The 21067-nt window shown below is 49.2% G+C and overlaps 1 protein-coding gene, 1 long non-coding RNA gene and 1 other non-coding gene across 3 annotated transcripts; 1 reads left to right on the top strand and 2 right to left on the bottom strand.

Annotated features, from left to right (window-relative positions):
• Positions 1 to 4062: 4062 nt before the first annotated feature.
• On the bottom strand, positions 4063 to 4506 carry LOC120681758. Its single transcript, XR_005678063.1, has 3 exons — positions 4391 to 4506; positions 4219 to 4317; positions 4063 to 4085 (listed from the first exon to the last, which is right to left on the bottom strand). It is a non-coding gene; the product is annotated as an uncharacterized LOC120681758 (long non-coding RNA).
• A 1230-nt stretch (positions 4507 to 5736) lies between these two features.
• On the bottom strand, positions 5737 to 5892 carry LOC120684078. The gene has a single exon (XR_005679064.1). It is a non-coding gene; the product is annotated as a 5.8S ribosomal RNA (ribosomal RNA).
• Positions 5893 to 16828: 10936 nt separating this feature from the next.
• Positions 16829 to 17771, top strand: LOC120681722 (meiosis-specific protein PAIR2-like). The gene is made up of 3 exons (XM_039963345.1): positions 16829 to 16915; positions 17020 to 17218; positions 17704 to 17771. The coding sequence occupies exons 1-3, from the start codon at positions 16850 to 16852 to the stop codon at positions 17754 to 17756; spliced, it is 318 nt and encodes a 105-aa protein (XP_039819279.1). The 5' UTR covers positions 16829 to 16849; the 3' UTR covers positions 17757 to 17771.
• The last annotated feature ends 3296 nt before the right edge of the window (positions 17772 to 21067 follow it).

Here is a 21067-nt window from a genome sequence, read left to right as displayed (position 1 = left end):
CACGGCGACGCCGTATGTCACCGGTGCCCCTCCAAACGGCAACCCGCCACGGGAATGAGCAATACCGCCCCCGGTATCCCTTCCCCGTCCCCAGCTGGCTTGTTCCACGTGCGCCGCGCACTCAGGCCCACTTGGACGCGCGCCACGCCGCCCGCCGAGGCTCTGCTCACGCGATGCGGCCGCTGTCGAAATGCTGCACAATCCCGCTTCAAGACCCACACACCTGCTCAGGCAATGCCGTAGCCTTGCCTTGACGACACCGGCCTGTGATGAACCCGAGTTTTAAACTTAAACCCTAAGTCGGGAAACGGTCGTAAAAATTTAACTACAGCTCCAAATCGCTCGAAACTTCAATCGCAAGTCCTAATGTTAGGACACAATTCAATAGTAACAAAAGTTGAGGGAGGAAGTGAAATTTCACACATGAAATAACAGCCTTTCTTTAAAATCAAGGAAATCAGGAAATAACTTTAAAAGGGGTTAAAAAGTTAACTCTCACAAACTTGCCCAAATGAATTTTTGCCCAAAACAAAAGTTGTAGAGTTTAGTGAGACAAACAACTTCCATTTTCAAATAATTTCAAGTTGCCACACGAAATTTGGAGAAAAACCCTAAAAATAGCGAGCATAGGGTTAATTCCGTTTAGGTCCAAATTTGAAATTCAAACTCTCAAACCCAGCCTCAAATGAAAAACTGCCCAACACCAAAGTTGTAGAGCATGACTGGAATTACAACTTTGGTGTTAAAACTTTTTCGAGTGCAGTTCAAATTTTTGGAGGAATTTCAGTTTCAAAAGTGTTGACCATTTTTTTGACCCGTTCCTCTTTTCTCTTCCTCCCTTCCCTCTCTCTTCTTCCCTCCACCGGCGCTCGCTCTCGCGCCTGAGTCACGCACCGCTCAGAGCTCCGTTGACACGCGGCCGAGCTTCCCTACCACCCTGATGCTGCGTTGCTGATGCTGAGGGCTATCCTCCGCGCACGTGCACGCGCACGCCCCAGCATACAGCCGCCCATGAACGCTGCCCTCGCTGCGCCGCTGTCGCGCCATGCTGCGTCGCTGCCGCGCCGCTACTGCGCCTGGGCCGCGCCGCCGACAGCTCGCCACCGTGCCCCGTCATGCACGCCCTGTCCCATTGCCAATGCTGCGCCCGTGCCCGCTGCCCCGCTTTCGAGCACGGCACGCTTGCTGCCGCGGCATAATTGCCTCGCCGCCGAGACCGTTGCTGCAGCGCCCCGCCCCGTCTCGTCCACGGCTGCGCTATTGGCCACCACCTCTGCCCCGCCGAGCTGCCTCGTCGACCACACCACCCCAACGACCCGTGCGTCCCCCTTCCTCTGCCCCGCGTGCCACGTGGCGAGACCGTCCTGCAGCCGCGCCCGCCGAGCACCACCGCACGCCTGCGCGGCTCCGCCTGCCATAACAGCCCACCCAGAGCCTCCCGAGCACGCACACCCTCGCATTGCTACGCCTGGCCTCCGCTCGCAACGCCAAAACCTCCTGTCCACGCCCACAGCCGCGCCTGACCTCCCCAACACCGGCGAGCCCACGCCGAAGCACCACTGAGCGCCACACCCCACCTCGCCGCGGAGCACCCAGCTCCGGCCACCCCCACGCACGGCCGACCCCCAAAACCGACTCCCCGCTCCTCCCTGTTGCTCCCCGGCCGAGGCAAACCCAGCATTCCCGCCGGAGTGGAGCCCAGCACCAAGTTCGTCGTGCTTCCGACGTGACCACGCCGGTGAGCTCGTGAACAACCCACCTCCGGTCCTCATCCCTCCATCCTGACTTGCCCTCGGGCTTCACCTTGTGCTAGTGCAGCTCCCTGACCCGGACCTCACCGACGAGACCCGCTGGAACCTCGCCGTCGCCATAGCGCAGCGCGCCGCCGCCCTGGTCCATGTCGAGCCACCGCCACAGAACACCTCCGCCCACGACGCGACCACCAGCAGGTAGAGCTCACTGCGCTGAACCTGTTAGGGTAGGACCCCGCCGCCGGCGAGCCTCACCTCGCCAGAATTTTGGCCGGGAACCACCGCGGCCGCCCTGTGTTGGACCAAGGACCCAATTGCTTGTCTTTTAAAACTTCCAGGGGCTACGCATTAAATCCAGGGACGCCGTTGTAAGACCTAAACTCAACTTTTAAAATCCAACCAGTGAACTTGCAAAATTCATATAAAATCGTAGAAAAATCAGAAAAATGCAAACTCAATTGTTCTGGATTCTTTGAAAGTAGATCTACCACTTTTGTTACTACCAGTTTCTCAGTTGACCTTTATATTGCTCTAGTTTAAATGCAAGAAAAAGTGGGGTTTAATTAGATCTTGAGTTAGTGACCTTTGCTGGACTTCATCTTTTAACAGTGGCTTACAAACCTAAATGTAACACTGCTAGAAAAATTTAGGGCCCCGAAACCAATGTTAGCTATAGATTTTATGTTGCTCTTGTTAAATGCCTAGTTTATTAGATCCTTTTTATATCCTGGTATATACTGCATATATGAACTTGAAATTCTTACTACATGCTTAGATTAGAACTAGTGAGCCACAGAAAAAGTTTGGGAATTTTCGGAGATGGTAAACTGGACCAACTCTTTTTGGGCTTGCACAATCACGCAAATTTAAAATAAATAGTTTAAGCATCTAGAAAAATGTGAGTTAATTTTTGGGAGCTACCTTTATCCATATGAACATGCTGGAAATTTTTAATCTACTGAAAAGCCCCAAAGCTCTCTGTAGAAATTATTTTAGCTTTATGCTTGAATAACTTGTGCAATTTTTCATGCCCAGTGAAAAGGTTATCTAAGGCTAAAGTTTTTACTGTAGCATTGGCGCATCATTTTACACCTCCAGTAAAATTTACAAGGCCAGTAATTAAGTTAAACTCTCGGTATAATTTTAGTTTGGATAATAGGCTGCAGTTGTATTTTATTTTTCATATTTAATGTGCTGCACCTTTTGGATTGAAATTTTTACAGTAAATCCATGTCAACATGATATACCTTGTGTTAAATTTTCAAGACTAGAAAAGTTACATAAGTTCAGTTTCACATTTAACCAAGATAATACAATAAAAGTCTAATATTAACTTCTATAGTTAATTAAAAGGTTTTAAGAAAATCCACCCCGCCCATTCTATGAGTTAAATCAGTTTTGAAAACTACTCTATAAACGACTGCTCAGTAATGAAAGAAAGAAATAAACTCACCCACTCTCAACTCATGAACACCATGTAACCTTAATATAAAGTTAAAACACTAAACGTCTTTTTAACGCAAGCTTCTGCATACATATAGAACCGACCGCTCTAGCTAACGGCAACTACGAATTGGTGCTGGCAAGCGGAGTGGAGATCCACGAAGCGCAAGTGACGTGGACCGCGGCGTCGGAAGACCCGGAGAGGAGATCCACGAAGCGCAAGTGACGTGGACCGCGGCGTCAGAAGACCCGGCCCAGCACCCAGAAGCCCCCGCTCAAGAAACCGATCCAGAAGGCAAACCCAAGAGCATAAATTCCTAACTAGATAGCTACTCTATTATGCAATCTATGTTTATTAATGTTTGCGCATTAAGTGGTTAGGTTTGTTTGAAACCTTAGTTGCATAATCATATCTTCCCTTTTTAAATGCTTACTAGATGTTGGACTCGCTAGATGGCTAGGCTTATTCGCGGTAGAAGTCGAGTGATTTCCCGTCACTCGCGAGCAATACAGGAATTGCTTGTCTACTACATGCTGCAATCATAAGGTCTACGGACGGGGAAATATTTTTGTAGATGCCCCATCTGTTTAGAGAAAATGGTTAAGGCCACAGTGTGTGGTAGTGGTTGTTAAGCTTTGAATATACTAACCACATGCCGAGAAATATGGTAATCGGTAAGCATAAGTACCTAATCCGACCGGCGAGTGGACATACCTCCCACCGTCACTTGAAATTAGTTCTCATGCCAGCCACATGCAGTTTCAGGAGCCGCCACGACTCGGCATAGACCGAGCGTGGGCCTGCTATCACTGAGGGGCGGTGGCCCTGTTCCACGGACCGGGAAGAAAGGTGAAATGTTGCACGTGTGTTTCCTTGTCTCCGGTGTAATTCTGAATAAAAAAATAAGATGGTAAATTTATGTAACAGGATCACCAAGTGTAATTCTGACAAAAAAAAGTAAGATGGTAGATTTATAAAATGAGATCACCAGGGAAGTAAAAAAACAATGTACTGGTGAGGTACCTTGAGAAGTTCCATTTCTACTTTCGTAGGGCAGAACTTTATAAGATTCTCCACTTGATCAACATCCAAGATAGATTGATCCAGCGCCAGAGCCGCACTCTGAATATATCAGTCATTTATCAGAGATTATAAATAGTCAGATACCATATCTTTGTACGGTCCTCATTCTTACCACCAAATCTGATAGTGGCATCTTCACTTTTGTCAGCAACTCAATCTGTTTCTGTTCACATTTTAAGTGTCAAAATAAATGAGATATCAAAGAAAGATTATGAAACTATTACTAATTGAAAGGACATAAATTTCACAAGCGGTGGATTAAAAATCCAATCAAATCAAAAGTAGATGACACTACAGTAGTACAACTAGTAAGTGACTCAGCAGTCAAAAACTCAAGTAGCTAACAGTATTAAAAATTCTTTAATATGATGCATAGTGCATATTGCGTACTGATTACTGAACAAGGAAATCCATACAGCCAATGTTGAACTTAATTGCTATAAATCTATAAGACTATAATGCTATGTCCTATGAATCTTACACATGGCATAGAAATCATCATCAGATGTGTACTGATTGCTCGGTTTATGTCCTTTATAAACTGGGTGTTACAGAGGGTGTTGCGCCCTTGATCCCTCTAATCATTGGCTTTACCCGATAGAACTCATAATGGGCTCCAGCTATCCTGAAAGAAACTTTGGAGGAAACTAGCTACTAGATGATTCGATTAGTCTTTGAGGGAACCAGCTACTAGATGGTTCGATTAGTCTTTCGCCCGACGCCGCCGGCACGGCCGGCAACAGCCCACGCCCAAGCTGATCGGCGGACCAGCAGAAGCCGTTCCGCATTCGACCGGGGTGCATCGCTTGCCCCCATCCGTTTCCCTCCCGGGAATTTCAATCACTCTTTGACTCTCTTTTTAAAGTTCTTTTCATCTTTCCCTCGCGGTACTTGTTCGCTATCTGTCTCGCGCCTGTATTTAACTTGGACGAAGTTTACCTCCCGATTTGGGCTACATTCCCAAACAACCCTACTCCTTGATGGCACCTCGTGGTGAGATAGGGTCCAAGCCGGACGGGGCTCTCACCCTCCCAGGTGTCCCTTTCTAGGGAAATTGGGCCCAGTCCATCTCTGAGGACGCCTCTCCAGACTATAATTCGGGAAGTGAGACTACCCGATTCTCAAGATGGGCTACTCCAGGTTCGCTCACCGTTACTAGGGGAATCCTTGTAAATTTCTTCTCCTTCGCTTATTTATATGCTTAAACTCAGCGGGTAGTCCCGTCTGACCTGGGGTCGCGGTCCGAGCACCGAGGTGCTACAAATGTAAATGGGTCATTTAGGCCGAGGAGCTAGCTTTGTGACGGGACGCCACATCGAGAACAACTAATGTCGCCACCACATGTTGGTGCCCGGCATGGTATGCTAGCAGCCCCAACTTTAGCCCACCACGCCACGAGGCACGGGGAGCCAAACACCACATCCGTACCCATGTATGGGTTAGGAGTGTCTTTTGGCTTGACGCCCAGGCAGGCGTGCCCTCAACCAAAAGGTCTCGGACGCAACTTGTATTAAAAAACTTGATGGTTCACGGGATTCTGGAATTCACACCAGGTATCACATTTTGCTACATTCTTCATCGATGCGAGAGCCGAGATATCCTTTGCTGAGAGTCGTGTTGTATTAAGATAGCAACATTACCAGAGTTCGAACTGGAATTACTTCCAATAAGCACGCATAAATTCATTTAAATTATAGATAATAATAGTAATTTTGTTAGAAAATTATTCAAACTCCTACCTGACAACCGTAGTCTATTACATGTAAAAATTGTATTGGGGTATATATGATATTTGTTTTTGCAAGTCTTAAAATAAATAAGAAAAAGAAAAACATTAAACAGTGAAGGTACGACAGCATGAGACAAGACCTGTTTTGGCCCATCTAACTGATTTGGCCCACACAGCCCAAATCAGAACGCACGTCGCTTCTAGCTGTTGGATCGAATTGGACGGCTAAGATGCTCTGTGCTTTGAATAATATCCCGTCGCCAGCCACTCCCGAAACCCTACCACGCCCGACTGTTCACCTCTCTCTCCCTCTCCTCACCCTTCTGCTGCTGCTCCTCGAATCCGCCCGTCGCTCCCCTCCCCAGCGCGAGGGCAGCCTTCGCATCCTCCTCCCTCCCCTCTACGGCGACCTCCATCTTGGCGACTGGCGTGGACTACGACTACTGCCATCCCCAACGGCTCCGTCCAATGCCCACCGAAGGTGAGCTTACTTCCACGGCTCCATCCACTGCCCACCCATCCATGACCGGCAGGTTCTGAGCTCGGTAGCTGCATCCCAGCTAGGCCAATTTGTTTTCTTTACCTTCGTATTTCTCTTGGCTGTTTTGTTCTGTTGTTTGATTGCAGCAGCAGCAACTCAGCTTGTCTGGTCTTTTTAGCAGCAGCTTATCTTTTCATTTCTTGGTTTCCGTCGGTCAGAGCAGCTGCAATAGCAGTCATTCCTGGTTTTAGTTCAGCCTTCCGCCTGACAGAACCTCAGTGATTTGCAGCTAGGCTCGTATGATCTGATCTGTTAGGTCCGGCAGTAGCAGATCGTCGTGTTGCTCTCTGCTGCATAGCTGCAACTCGGCATGTTTAGTTTGTTCATTAAAAGCACTCTTCAGTTTTCAGTAAAATTGGTGTTGCTTTTTGTCGAATTTATTTATTTTCAAGATATAATGGTCTTTTTTTTACTGTTAGTATCTGGGGCTATCATGTCATGGGAGTCCTTCAGAATCTGCTGTGCTCCATTGCTCACGTCCTTTTGCTGTTTCAGGTTAAGCAATGATACTGGACTTTATTGACCTGTCCAGTGATGATGATAAGGTGGTTGCACAATATGTTGACTTGACTAGTGACGAGGGCGATTTTAAAAGAGAGCATCTTGCTTATGGACAAGGTGATGCTGCTCAGGGCATAACATTTCTTAAACAGGAGTTCGTTGCAGATGATGGACAAGCTGAAGCTGCCCAGTGCACAGGGACATTACAGATGCAAGAACTTGGAGCATATGATGGACAAGCCAATGCTGCCCAGAGCACAAATACTATGCAAGAACTTACTGTAGATGATGGGCAAGGCGATGCTGCCCAGGGCACAGCGACATTACAGGTGCAAAGTACCCCCAATTCCCGCACCACTACCACCCTCCTCGCCACACTCCCTCTTCCCATGCACACACGTCCGCTGCGTGTGCAATGCAGACCTGGTGAAATGGTCTGCAGGTGCTTTGCATCCTTTGCTTGTAGGCATGTTTGTGCCCTTAATGTGGTTGTGCGGCTCCGATGCAGGTGCTGGCTCAGAAGACAAAGGAGGCAGAGATCACGGAACAGAATTTGCTGCCTCAAGTAAGTCTTCTCCCTATCACCTTGCCCTTCTCCACTTCAATTCTGTGCAATTCCACTGGTTTCGGGCGGCTCCCTACTGATCGAAACATTGTTAGATTGAGATGTTGTCCAGAGGTTTCTGACTGGTGTTTGCACAAGGCCTCAAGGTTTCACTGTGGGCTTCCTCGTTCAAATTGGGGTCGATTTGAGCATCGCCATGCTTGCGTGTTGAGTTGTTCTGCATTTGCGGGGGTGTTGGTGGATCTTGTCTCAGTTTCACCAGTTAAGTGTGCAGATTCTAGCGCACTTGGTGCTTGGGCAGTGGGGTTTTGGGGTCCCTCTGGTCTCTGATAGTTTCTGCCTCCAATGGTTCTCATTCAGTTCAAAGCATGTGGAGTAGTTTCTAGATTCCTCAAATTGCATTTGGTCCCCAATTCTCCACGAAACACCCTCTAATGTATGGATATGTTTAGCTGTTCATATGGATTGCTTGGACAGTACACATGGATTTGGTAGGGTTTCCGCTACTTGCCTTTTTCAAATTCCTTAACTGATTTGGAAGCATTGCACCTGAGAGGGTTCTCTACCAGGTTACTGCTGGATTCAGTCTAAAACTAGGGAGAGAACTTTTCCTTGTTTGTCCTCTGATTTCTGCAGTTTTGAACATTGCTAGCTCTTGGACTGATACATGGCGGTGTTGATTTCTACTTGCCTGGTTGATCTTGGTGATTCTCAACATTGGAGCCAGTAAATCGTCTCCGAGTTGGTTGGGAGGAAGTACGGACCTGTTCATTTGCATTTAGATTTCATCGGGCTGCAATGCGTATATGTTCTCCTGTAACAGATTGGTTTGCATACATGATTTTTTTGTCGTTTCAATTTTTTTAGGAGAAATTAGTACTTGTGGTGGCTGATAATCATTTCTCTGGAGCCTCTAAAAATTGTCAATCCATTGAATACCCATCAGGTTTATTGATTAATTTAGCCTTCCATCATGCTTAATTTCTGTGAGTTTGAGGAGCACTTTTTTATTAGTACCTTTTCCCCTTCTCACCGCTGCATGCACGAGGAATAGAGGCACATTTATTTCTGAATATAACTTGAATGGTAACAGACACTTTTATTTGAATTTGAGTTTGACAGCACCAGTGCCAGCTGCCCATGTTCCTAGCAGCAGCAGCAGCAACAACAACAACAACATAGCCTTTTGTCCCAAGCAAGTTGGGGTAGGCTAGAGACGAAACCCAAAAGAAACGAGAACTAAGGATAAGCGAAGCATAAAAAAAGACAGAAAGTAGAGAATAGGTAAACAGAAAAATAAAAAGAAAAACAAGCAAAAGTCATGGTTCCGGCACATTGATTGATAGTCTCCGAGCGCTCCTATCCGTAGCTAAATCCTTGGAGATATTCCACTCCTTGAGGTCTCTCTTAACCGCCTCGCTCCAAGTCAGTTTAGGTCGACCTCTACCTCTCTTTACGCTATCAACCCGCTTTAGAACCCCACTACGCACCGGCGCCTCAGGGGGCCTCCGTTGAACATGTCCAAACCATCTCAACCGATGTTGTATTAATTTCTCCTCAATTGGTGCCACCCTGACTCTATCCCGAATATCTTCGTTCCTAACTCTATCTCTTCTTGTGTGCCCAACAAACCAGCGCAACATACGCATCTCTGCTACACTCAATTGCTGGACATGTTGCCTTTTTGTAGGCCAACATTCAGCGCCGTATAACATCGCCGGGCAAATCGCCGTCCTATAGAACTTACCTTTTAGCTTTTGTGGTACCTTCTTGTTACAGAGGATGCCCGAAGCTTAATTCTATACCTAACATCTTCATCAATGTCGCCATCTTTTTGTAGAATCGATCCTAAATACCGAAAAGCACACATTTTAATTTCTACTTTCGGTTCCAACCAAGCAGTACATATTTCTGCATTAGTTTTCAGGATCATAAACTCTTCTTCCACAGTTTCTAATTGGCTATTGCCTTGTACCATTCTACAGAGTTTAAATTGTATGGTGTGGTCGCGGGAATCATATGAGATTATTAAGCCTATGCTACCGTGCTATAGTAATATCAAATTCTTTTATGTGTCTGTTGTGGGTGTTACGGAGGAAGTAGGAATGGCTGGGAGGTGGACGTGGTTTAGGCGCGTGGCGGGAGCGAGCGCTCGACGCCGTCCTGGCGGCCGGCGGCGAGACTGCTGGAACGTGGTGTGCAGGCGCAAGACGCCAGGGAGAAAGAGATAAACTCTATCTCTGGCTGATCTCCTCATTACTTGGATGATGGTTCTTATACAAAATATCTTAACAAACTTGAGGCATAGCAACTCCTAGAATCTAGGGAACGAGTAACAAACGCGAGCAACAAACGCCCACAACGCAGCGCGCCATGCACGCTGCATCTAGCCACTAGCGACGCGCCTCCTGCGTTCGTAGACTTGACCGACCATAACATCTCTCCCGCCGTCGACAAACAGCTCGTCCTCGAGCTGGAACGTAGGATGCGCTTCACGGAAGGCCGCTAATGGCTCCCACGTAGCCTCAGCCGACGGCAGACCTGTCCACTGAACGAGGATGAACCACACGCCACGGCGAAGCTTGGAGCGCAGCACCTTCTCCGGCGCCTGAAGAGGACGACCATGCTACAGAGGAGGAAGAGCCGGAGTCGATGTAGGCGGGGTTCCATGAAAGGGCTTCAGAACGCCGACATGGAACACGTCGTGTATGCGCGCCCCCTCCGGCAGTCGAAGACGATACGCCACATCACCCACACGTTCCAGTCCTGGTTCGGACCGGCATAGCGCGGGCTAAGCTTGCTCCGGCGTCCCGGAACCAGTGACTGAGCCGGCCGATGGAGCAGCCGAAGCCACACCCAGTCCCCGACGTCGAAAGTCAGGTCCCGGTGGTTGGCGTCGTAGTGGCGCTTGGCGTACTCCTGTGCTTGCTGTAGGCGTTCCCGGACCTCGGTGATGAAGGCGTCGCGGTCCTGCAGGAGCGTGTCCACCGTCGAGGTCTGCGCCGAGTGCGCCGTGTACTGAAGAAGCGCCGGAGGCGGACGGCCGTAGACCACCTGGAACGGAGTCGTACGCAGCGCGGAGTGGTAGGCGGTGTTGTAGCAGAACTCTGCCCACGGGAGCCAGTCGAGCCACGCGCGGGGTCGGTCGCCGGTGATGCAGCGCAAATACATGGCGATCGTCTTGTTGACAGCCTCCGACTGCCCATCGGTCTGCGGGTGGAAGGCTGTGCTCATCCGCAGCTGGACGCCGACGCACTTGAACAAATCGCGCCACACATGACTCGTGAACACCGGATCACGATCACTGACGATCGAGGAGGGAAACCCATGGAGGCGCACCACCTCGGAGAAGAAAGCCCGTGCCACTGAAGCAGCCGTGTAAGGGTGGCCGAGGGCGATGAAATGGGCATACTTGGACAGGCGATCCACGACGGTGAGGATGACGCTCTTGCCATGTACCTTGGGGAGGCCTTCCACGAAGTCCATGGAGATGTCCGACCACACCAGCGCTGGGACGTCGAGTGGTTGTTGCGCTGGCAGATAGCGCAGGCCCGGACATACTCACGGACCAGCCGGTGGTCGCCGTCGACGACGAAGTTTGCACGGAGTCGGTGCAACGTCTTCTGAATGCCCTCATGGGCGTTGGTGCGGGCGTTCTGGAGCACAGTGGCCAGCGCGGTTGACGTCGCTGGGATGAAGACGCGCCGGCCGCAGAGGATGAGGCCCTCGTCGACTCGCCATGGGGCGCCACGGGTCTCGGTGATGGTGTCGCGGAGGCGGCGCAGGTCGGCGTCATTCTCCAGCTCGGCGCGAAGGTCGTTGTAGAAGCTGAACATCGGACCCGAGAGCGCCGCGAGCTCGGGCTGGCCAACCTGGAAAGGGCGTCGGCGACGGTGTTCATGCGCCCGGGTCGGTACTCGACGGAGAAGTCGAAACCGAAAAGTTTGCTGATCCATTGGTGCTGCGGGACCGTAGACAGGCGTTGATCTAGCATGAACTTGAGGGCGTAGTGATCAGTACGGACGACAAACGGCCTGCCCCACAAGTAGGGCCTCTAATGGCGGATGGCCTGGACCAGGCCGATAAGTTCACGCTCGTAGGCCGCAATCTTGAGGTGGCGCGGCACAAACGGCTTGCTGTAGAAGGCCAGGGGACCGGCGCCTTGATGTAGTACCGCACCGAACCCCGTGCCCGAAGCATCGCAGTTGACCATGAACGACTGGGCGAAGTCCGGCATGTGCAGAACCGGCGCCGTGGACAGAGCGCGCTTGAGGGCGTCGAACGCGGTCGCGGCTGCGTCAGTCCACAGAAATGCGTCCTTGAGGAGCTGCGCCAGCGGCGCCGCCAGGTTGCCGAAGTCCTTGATGAAGCGTCGGTAGTAGCCGGCCAAGCCCAGGAAGCCGCGCAGGGAGCGGATGGAGCACGGCTGCGGCCAGGCGGTCACCGCGGCCACCTTGTTGCCATCCATGGCCACACCGTCAGCCGAGATCATGTGGCCGAGATAGGCCACTGACGAAGTTGCGAAGGCGCATTTGGAGCGCTTCACCTTGAGGTGGTGTGACCGCAGCGTGTCGAAAACGGCGCGCAGGTGCTGCAGGTGTTCACTCCAGGAACGGCTATAGATTAGAATGTCGTCAAAAAAGACTAGAACGCACCTCCTGAGGAATGGATGCAGCACGGTTTTCATGAGGCGCTGGAACGTCGCCGGGGCATTGGACAAGCCGAACGGCATGACCAAAAACTCAAAATGGCCTTAGTGCGTTCTAAAGGCCGTCTTCTCGATGTCGGCCGGGTGCATGCGCACTTGATGGTAACCAGCGCGGAGATCCAGCTTCGTGAAGAAGCGAGCGCCATGGAGTTCATCAATGAGTTCTTCCACGACCGGAATGGGAAATTTGTCCTTGACTGTTCGGTCATTGAGCGCGCGATAGTCCACGCAAAAGCGCCACGAGCCATCCTGCTTCTTGACCAGGAGAACAGGAGCTGAGAATGGAGACACGCTCGGTTGGATGATGCCTTGAGCGAGCATGGCGGCGCATTGCTTCTCCAGTTCATCCTTCTGGAGCTGCGGGTAGCGCTATGGCCGAACGGAAACCGGAGGAGTACCAGGAACGAGATGTATCCGGTGATCATAGTGTCGCGGCGGCGGTAGACCCGTCGGCTCGGCGAAGAGGTCGTTGTAGTCGTCGAGTAGCAGCGCCAGGAGATCCGGCTCGGCAGCGCGAACGCCATGGAGGCGACTGGCGGCCGCTGGGGCCGTCCAGGACGAGCCCAGTCCGTGCCAGAGGACACGACGGCCGCGGCGCCAGAATGCCAAGCACATGTCGTCAAAGTCCCATAGGATGGGTCCCAGAGTTCGCAGCCAACGAACGCCAAGGACCATGTCATAGCAATCCAACAGAATGGTGTAGCAGTCGATGGAGAAGTGCTCGTCAACGATCCGGATGCCGACGTCACGCGCGAGGCCGGCGCACGGCACTCGGTCGCCGTTGGCCACAATCACGGTCATGCCCGCACTGTCGCCAAAGCGGAGACCCGCCCGCGCGGCCTCTGTGGGGCTGATGAAGTAGTGGGTCGAGCCGGTGTCCAGGAGCACCGTCATCACGTAGTTGCCCACCGACACACGCACGCGCATCGTGTCCGCGGTGCGGATCCCGGCAATGGCGTGCAACGAAATTAGGGGCTCCTCTGGCGCAGTCGGGGTGGCGTCTTGCGGGGGCTCGTCGTCGTCAACGAAGTCCGAGACTTCGAGGTAGAAGAGGCGCTGGCACTTGTGGCCGCGCGCGTACTGCTCATCGCAGTTATAGCACAGGCCTTGACGCCGGCGGTCCGCCATCTCCATTGGCGTGAGGCGACGGAACGGCCGAGGTGGGGGCGACGGCACGGGCGCCGACGCCAGCACCGCGGTGGCAGCAGAAGGGGGTGCTGGGTTTGCGCCCGCGGCCGGATGGTGAGGGCGGGCCGGAACGCGCGGAGGCCGGGATGCCGAAGCGGTGACCGCGGCCGCGGCACGACGCTCATATGCGCGAGCTAGGCACATGGCGCGCTGGAGGTCCTGTGGCATCTGCAGCTCCTCGTCGACCCTGATGTGGTCGGGGAGGCCCCCGGAGAATAGCTGCACTTGTTCCTGGGTGAGGGACCCGGCATGAGCCAAGCGCTGCTGGAACGCGTCGATGAAGTCGTCGACGGTGCCTGGAAACAGGAGGCGCGCCAGGTCGGAGAGGTGGTTCGTTCCCAGGGCCGGCCCAAAGCGCTGCTGGCATAGAGTGCGAAAGGTCGGCCACGGAATGTTGTGGACACCTCCCGCATCGCGCTCGAGCATGTCGTACCACTGCTGGGCGCCATCCGTCAAATGGAACGAGGCGAGCCAAACCTTAGTGTTCTCACGGGTGTGCTGACCGCGGAAGAATTGCTCGCACTTGTTCAACCACCCCAAGGGGTCGGTCTTGCCGTCGAACGTCGGGAACGTGAGCTTGTGGAAGCGCGGCACCTCCAGATCATCGGCGGTCTCCATGGCTTCAAACGGCGGCGTCGGCGACGGAAGCGAGTGCGGCGGCCCGTTCAAGTTCGGGATCGGCGAGGGCGAGTGTGGAAAGTTGATCTGGTGGATGGGTATTGGATGGGAGGCAGCGGTGGTATGCACGATAGTCGACGCCGTGGAAGGCACTGGCTGCGGCGGCGCGCCGTATCCCGGCATTCCGAACGGCGAAGGCTGGGGTGCAAACGAAGATCCCGCAGCAGATGGGGACCCGCGACCTTCCATGGACGACAAACGAGTTGCGAAGGATCCCATCTGGCGCTGGAGCCCGTAGATGGCCGTCGTCAGGGTGTCGAGGGCGCTCGACTCCGCGGCCGTAGCTGGGGGAGCGGACACTGTGGAGATGGCGGTGGTCGGCGCGGCTGAAGTGGTTGGTGCGATGGACATGGGCAGGGACGGCGCGGTGGAGACACCAGGAACGATGTCCGACATTCCTGATACCAGAGTGTTGTGGGTGTTACGGAGGAAGTAGGAATCGCTGGGAGGTGGACGTGGTTTAGGCGCGCGGCGGGAGCGAGCGCTCGACGCCGTCTTGGCGGCCAGCGGCGAGACTGCTGGAACGTGGTGTGCAGGCGCAAGACGCCAGGGAGAAAGAGATAAACTCTATCTCTGGCTGATCTCCTCATTACTTGGATGATGGTTCTTATACAAAATATCTTAACAAACTTGAGGCATAGCAACTCCTAGAATCTAGGGAACGAGTAACAAACGCGAGCAACAAACGCCCACAACGCAGCGCGCCATGCACGCTGCATCTAGCCACTAGCGACGCGCCTCCTGCGTTCGTAGACTTGACCGACCATAACAGTGCCACTGGTGTATATTTTTTGGTAATCAGACATTGACGTTATAAAAGTTTTGCTGCCTTATTTACTTGAAAACACTGTGTGGTTTATTTCCAATTAGATTACTCTTGTTTTTGTTCTCCTATACTTTTTGTATATGCCATCACTTACATTTTGCCTGTAATGTTTTCCTTTATATTGCTGGATTTTACTTTGGAAGCATTCTGGATGTGTGGTGCTATTAGCTGCAGTTGCATAATGATCCAAATCATCCAACGCCATTTATATTACAGCAATCAGTGCATTAGTTAACTTTACACGTTCTTAAAAATAATTTAAAAGTGTACATTTCAGTTCAAAACTGAAATGTACACTTTTAAATTATTTTTAAGAACGTGTAAACTGAAATGTACACTTTTAAATTATTTTTAAGAACGTGTAAAGTTAACTAATGCCGGAACCATAACTTTTGCTTGTTTTTCTGTTTACCCCTATCGCTACCTTCTGTCTTGTGTTTTTCTTTTTTTTTCTTTTTTATGCTTCTCTTATTCTTGTTTCTCGTTTCTTTTAGATTTCATCTCTAGCCTACCCCAACTTGCTTGGGACAAAAGGCTATGTTGTTGTTGTTGTACATTTCAGTTTTAAAAAGAATAACTCTGATTGTTAGACCAAAGGCAATATGGCCCCGCTTTTTTTCCTTCCCTTGCCTTTGTCAGTTGGTATATGGATACTAAAGAAACCTGCTCCAGGTATACCAAAACCACAGTTCCTCAATCCCTTCTTGCAGGGCAAAACATTGCTTTATGCCCACTACATTTGCAATTGTAACATAAGGGATGGTTAGGGCATTGGCCATGTTGATGTCCAGTACCATTGCAAATGAAGCACACCGCCTCTGCCTGCAGTTGCAGGACCCATCCTTCTATAGCAGCTTGATTTTCTCCTCTTATCTTTCTGTCCATAATAGTCATTTTCACCCCCTCTTTCTCTTACCCCCTGCTCTCTTCTCGATTTGGTGCTCAAGGTCATGTTCTCCCAGCTCATCTTCTCTATTCTCTTTGTCATCAGATCTGCGCTTCAAGGGTCTGCACCATCATCATCTTTATAATCCTCTCCTTGATATTGTTGATTTCTTGGCTGGTTCCTTGTTTCGCCTCTCCACATCTCCCCACAGCCATAACATCCCCTAACTCGCCTGCCCCTACAACCAGGATGGAAAGAATAACTCTGTTGTTTGTCGCTCAATCTGTGTTTCACTGTTGAAAGAGAACTAAAAAGGAGAATAAAAATCTCGACCCAAGGAGAGAGACATCCAGAAGGCATTGTTTGAAAAGTTGAGAAAAGGCACCCAGAAGCAGTCTCTTGCCCCTACAGGGACACCGTTGCCACAGGTTGAGTCAAATACTTTTAGGGAACACAGTGAGGGGCCTTTTTTTTTGAGAACCTGGGTTTGAACCCTGGTTGGTAGCCTCACAACTGGAGGACTTCCCACCATGCTACAAGCATGTTCTTGTTGAAAGACACAACTCATTCATAATGTTTTTTTTAGATATAACGTGTTCCTTTTTTTTTGAGATATAATCTGTTCTTTTGGTGCAGCACCCAACTACTCATGTTGTCATTATCAATTCAAAATACTGTTAAATTATGCAGGCCATCAAAATCAATGCAGAGCATACTGAATCTGTGCGCAACGACCTTCTGAGAGGTAAGTGTTGGCAGCAATCTGAATCTGCATGCTACTTCAGTGACATAATGCTATCTAAATTCTCATTTTTTTTCTGTGAATGTCTATCTACTTCTCTTTTCAGTCCATGAAATGAGAGATGGCTCCATGACAGGTTGCCTCCACTCAGTTGGGTCTGATCTTACTTGTACCTGGGAGCTTCCAGAGCTGCAGTAGAATGTGTCCATGCAGAGCGGCCAAGAAGCTGTGGCAGTGGACAAGGATCCCAGGACTCCTACCAGTGTGCGTGAGGTATATCCACAACCTGGTCTCCCAGTAGCCGCAAGAATTATTAGAGCCTAGAGTCTCTGTGATCAACATTGAGTTGAATGCATTTGTCTGAAACTTCCTTGCAGCCGGCTGTGCCTGTTTGTTCCCTGGAGAGTGGAGTGCTTGAACAGGGAATCAAAAAGTCCATAACTGGTGCTGATGAGATGCAATCTACCCAGGATAAGTGCTCCAATGGGGCTGCAACAAAGGGCAAAGGGAAGGGGACAGAGGTAGCTGTTGGTGAGTCATCCAGTGGAGCTGGCAAATGGGTGGTTAGTAAAACAGGTAAGCCTTTCTAGAATTGGCTTAGTGGCAATAGGTCCTCAGATGCAACTTGGAAGTAGCAATTTTAGTTGTGGAGCTGGCAAATGGGTGGTTAATAAAACAGGTAAGCCTTTCTAGAATTGGCTTAGTGGCAATAGGTCCTCTGATGCAACTTGGAAGTAGCAATTTTAGTCCTTAAGTGGAAAGGACAGCTTTCTTCCTTTGATATTAATAGGTACTGAATATGGTTAATGGCTTCTACAACCTGCAATAACAAAAATAAATGACATTGTTGCGATATGTAGTCTTATTTCTTTATTGTTATATGCAATTGTCATGTATGATGGCTTAGAGATGGATTTTAGGGAAATCCTGCCATTTTTTAAATTGAATTTGTTTGAATTTGATATGATATTTCTGATATTTCTAAATTTTTCTTTATCGGTGAAGTCTGAATGTTTTTTCTACTGGAATTGTAAACCCTAACTCTGCCTCCCCTGGTGAAGAGAGCGGTGCTGCAGTGACCGACCCTCTGGTGGCTCGACCCCGAAGAGGCTGAGGACCGCAAGCTCTGTTGTAGCAGGTGCTGGCTGGGCTTCAACAGTTGAGGAGTTGGTGCAGCAGGTGGCTGGGCGTCTGGTGCAGCCAGCCGCCTGCTGCAGCAGGCGAAGGCGGGCAACACCAGTGCCGGCATGGTCGTGGATGCTGTGTTGGAGCTGTTGGGTGACGCGTTGGGTGTGGCATCTCCGCTGGCCGGGTCCTCGGACACGGCGGTGGTGATGGCGCTGGGCGCCGTGTACAAGTAGCTGACAATGAAGAGGCTCAACGAGGGAGTCGCAGTGGAGACGGCAAGGGACCTGTAGCTCGCTGCCTGTCGTGCGCGTCCGGCCTGTGCAATGGGACGGGAATGCAGTATTTTGTTGCGTTGGAATGTGCATTGTGCTAAATCACGATACAGTTGGAATGATAAATCAGCATTAAGATCATCTCACAAGTTAAATCAACGCTAAGAACATTTCTTAAGTTAAGCAAGCTTACAACATGATATAGTTGCTTCTTCATGGTACAAGCTAAGCACAACTGCCTCATAAGATTTATGATTGTTCATAGGGGGTGCCTGTTTTACCCCCACGGCTAGATTTTGGGATCTTCACATTTGGTCCGTTGCTAACCTGCTTTGTAGGTTATAAGCTATCAATCACAAGAGAGCTCATTTTTATCACCTTAAAATTTTTAAATCAAATTTAAAACAAGTTCATGCTACAACAACTTACCCCTATTCCTGTTGTGGGCTGCTTGGAAGAGACGGGACTTACCCCTATTCCTGTTGTGGGCTGCTTGGAAGAGACGGGGCGTGCTAGCCTGGGTTGCAGTACGTGCTGCTTCAGAGAAGAGGGTAAGAGGTATGATGCGTGACACGCACTACGCGTGGGGGCCACAGGTCATTAAGCCGTAGAGGCGTGATGAAGCAGTGACCGATTGATGGGAAGCACGGGGCAAGACTCCCGCTACGCGCGCCACCGTGCGCCCGTTGCAACCAAGTTGCACAGAATCACATCACAGTGGTGGCCCCACCTGCGGGTTCGTACCTCTCTCAAGATGGGCCCGGGGCCATTGTCAGTACCCGGCTTAGAGTTTTTGAATATTTTTGACCAAAATGTTCCTCTTGCTAGATCTATTGCCTGGTAAAAATTTGAACAACAATGCATCCTTGGAACTGAATGAAACCTTTCACTTTTGTAAATCTACTAGGAAGCTTCACATTTTTGTTGTGATAGTTCTACTACCTTTCTGATCATGAAACTTTTTCTAGGAGTTAGATTTGGTAAATGAACTTCAATGCCCTAGTTTGGGTATTTCTAGAACTGTTTATCTATTTATGTGTTTAAATCCTTGCTAAATAGCCATAAATCATGGAATATAGTTAGAATAGTTAGAAAAATATGAAATTTATACCAAAGTTTGTTCTTGAGTATATAATCATGCCTGAAAAGTTTGGGAACCAGATCTTGAATAGAACATGAGAAATGAATTACTCTTGCTATCACATTAATTTGTTTGTGTATTTTCTCCTAGTAGCTATAATATATTTTTGTCCCTGGAAATCATACTAGGTTGGCAAAGATGCTGTAAAAAAAGTTTGAGCATGTGTTCTTAACAAAATCTAGTTTGAATAATTATACATGTTATTAAATGAGTAAATGCTATACTGGAGTTATAAAAGAAAATAAATACTGGTATTTTTACTGGAACATGTTTTGGTGTAGAATGAGCCATGGTAAAATTTTGGTACACAAAAACCCTAAGGAACTCTCGGTAGAAATTAACTTAGTTATGCATATGCCTATTTTGTTAATTTTGTTACTGCTGTTATACGCTAAGTAAAATCCTGGAAAAATTATAGTAAGAAGAGTATACTTTGTAGTAGTCCCTGTAAAAATTTGAGCTACATAAACCTTCGGAATCATTCTCTATAATTTGTGGTTGATAGCAACATAGTAGGTTTTAATCTTTTTCCATGCTTGCTATATTTACTGTTTTTGGCTAAAAATTTATCATGAATGCCTAAGTAAATTTTCTGCATTGGGTAATTTTTGCAGCACCCGAAAGTAATCCTAGCTCGTGGAATAAAAAGAACAAATACCTTTATGAATAATAAATTTTAAAAGAGAAACCCAACCCCGTTCACTTTATGAAAGTAAATGTAACTAAAACTACTCGATACTCCCAATTTGCCATCAATAGGTCAAGAGCTCGCAAAAGTGTGTCCTCATCGAAACATGGAATATTAAAACTTCAAATATTCCTGTCTCGAACATGGAATGTTGGCATAGTGGCTGCGCGCGACAGCGAAGACGCGCTGCACCCCGAGGAACAACGCGTCCTTCACTTCCTTGCGCGCATTGTTACAGAACCACCTGAATTATCCCGACTCAAGTGCGCTGACCATCACCATAAAGGCAATACCGGCTCAAACGCACTTCAAACGGAACAATTCTTGGTCTACCGGGTAGCGTCCCGATACAACCACCGAATCTCGGATCGAACAAACATACCCCGCACGAAGGCGAGTCCAGAGATATTACAACCACAAATTTTACAACACAAGCAAAGCAGTTATTACAACACGTTCAAAGTATTATTACAGGTCCAAACTTCAGAAAAACATTATACAAGACATAAGTTTTAAGTTCAGAGATAAAGCAGCAGAAAGAAAACACGATAGCTACGACACGTCTCAAAAGTATACCGAGCTAGCCCAAGCATGGTATCACTCATCGGGGTCATTGCCGGCCGAAGACGGATCTCATTCTACTGACTAGCCAGGAGGCAAAGAGCAGGGCCAAGTCAGACTAGCGATCTGGTCCTCAAAACTCATACTTGAAAAAGGTTTCAACAGCAAGGCTGAGTGTACTAATACTTAGTAAAACTTAACTGTCAACGGATATACTTAGTCCACCGAGCTAGACTATGCAGGATTTTGTAAGGCTCTGGTGTTCCTTTTGCTGAAAAGCAATAAAGAGTAGGTCCTTAATTTCACCTTTTAGCTTTCAACATTCTAGTTGATTAACCATTCTATGTAAGCAACTAATTCTACTCAACCATGGTAGAGCTTTAATCAAACATCAAGATTGATCATAATAACATTACTCTTATTACTTTGTGTGGCAAAGGGATCAAGCAGTCTCAATATCCGCGAGAGACGGACGATTCGAATCGAGTTTCCAACCTTGCAAGGTAAACCTAACTCACACGTTTGGAACACCGTCCGGTCATTCCGAAACAACTGTTAACTTTTCATTCCGGTAGGAACAAGTGACCCGACTCATGGACAACTACGGTACGCACTAACCAGAGACATGAGAGAAC

This window comes from Panicum virgatum, chromosome 7N (assembly GCF_016808335.1).
Source record: "Panicum virgatum strain AP13 chromosome 7N, P.virgatum_v5, whole genome shotgun sequence".
Classification (NCBI taxonomy): Eukaryota; Viridiplantae; Streptophyta; class Magnoliopsida; order Poales; family Poaceae; genus Panicum; species Panicum virgatum.
Note: the sequence above shows the minus strand (reverse complement) of the source record. Positions and strands in the feature narration are given on the sequence as shown.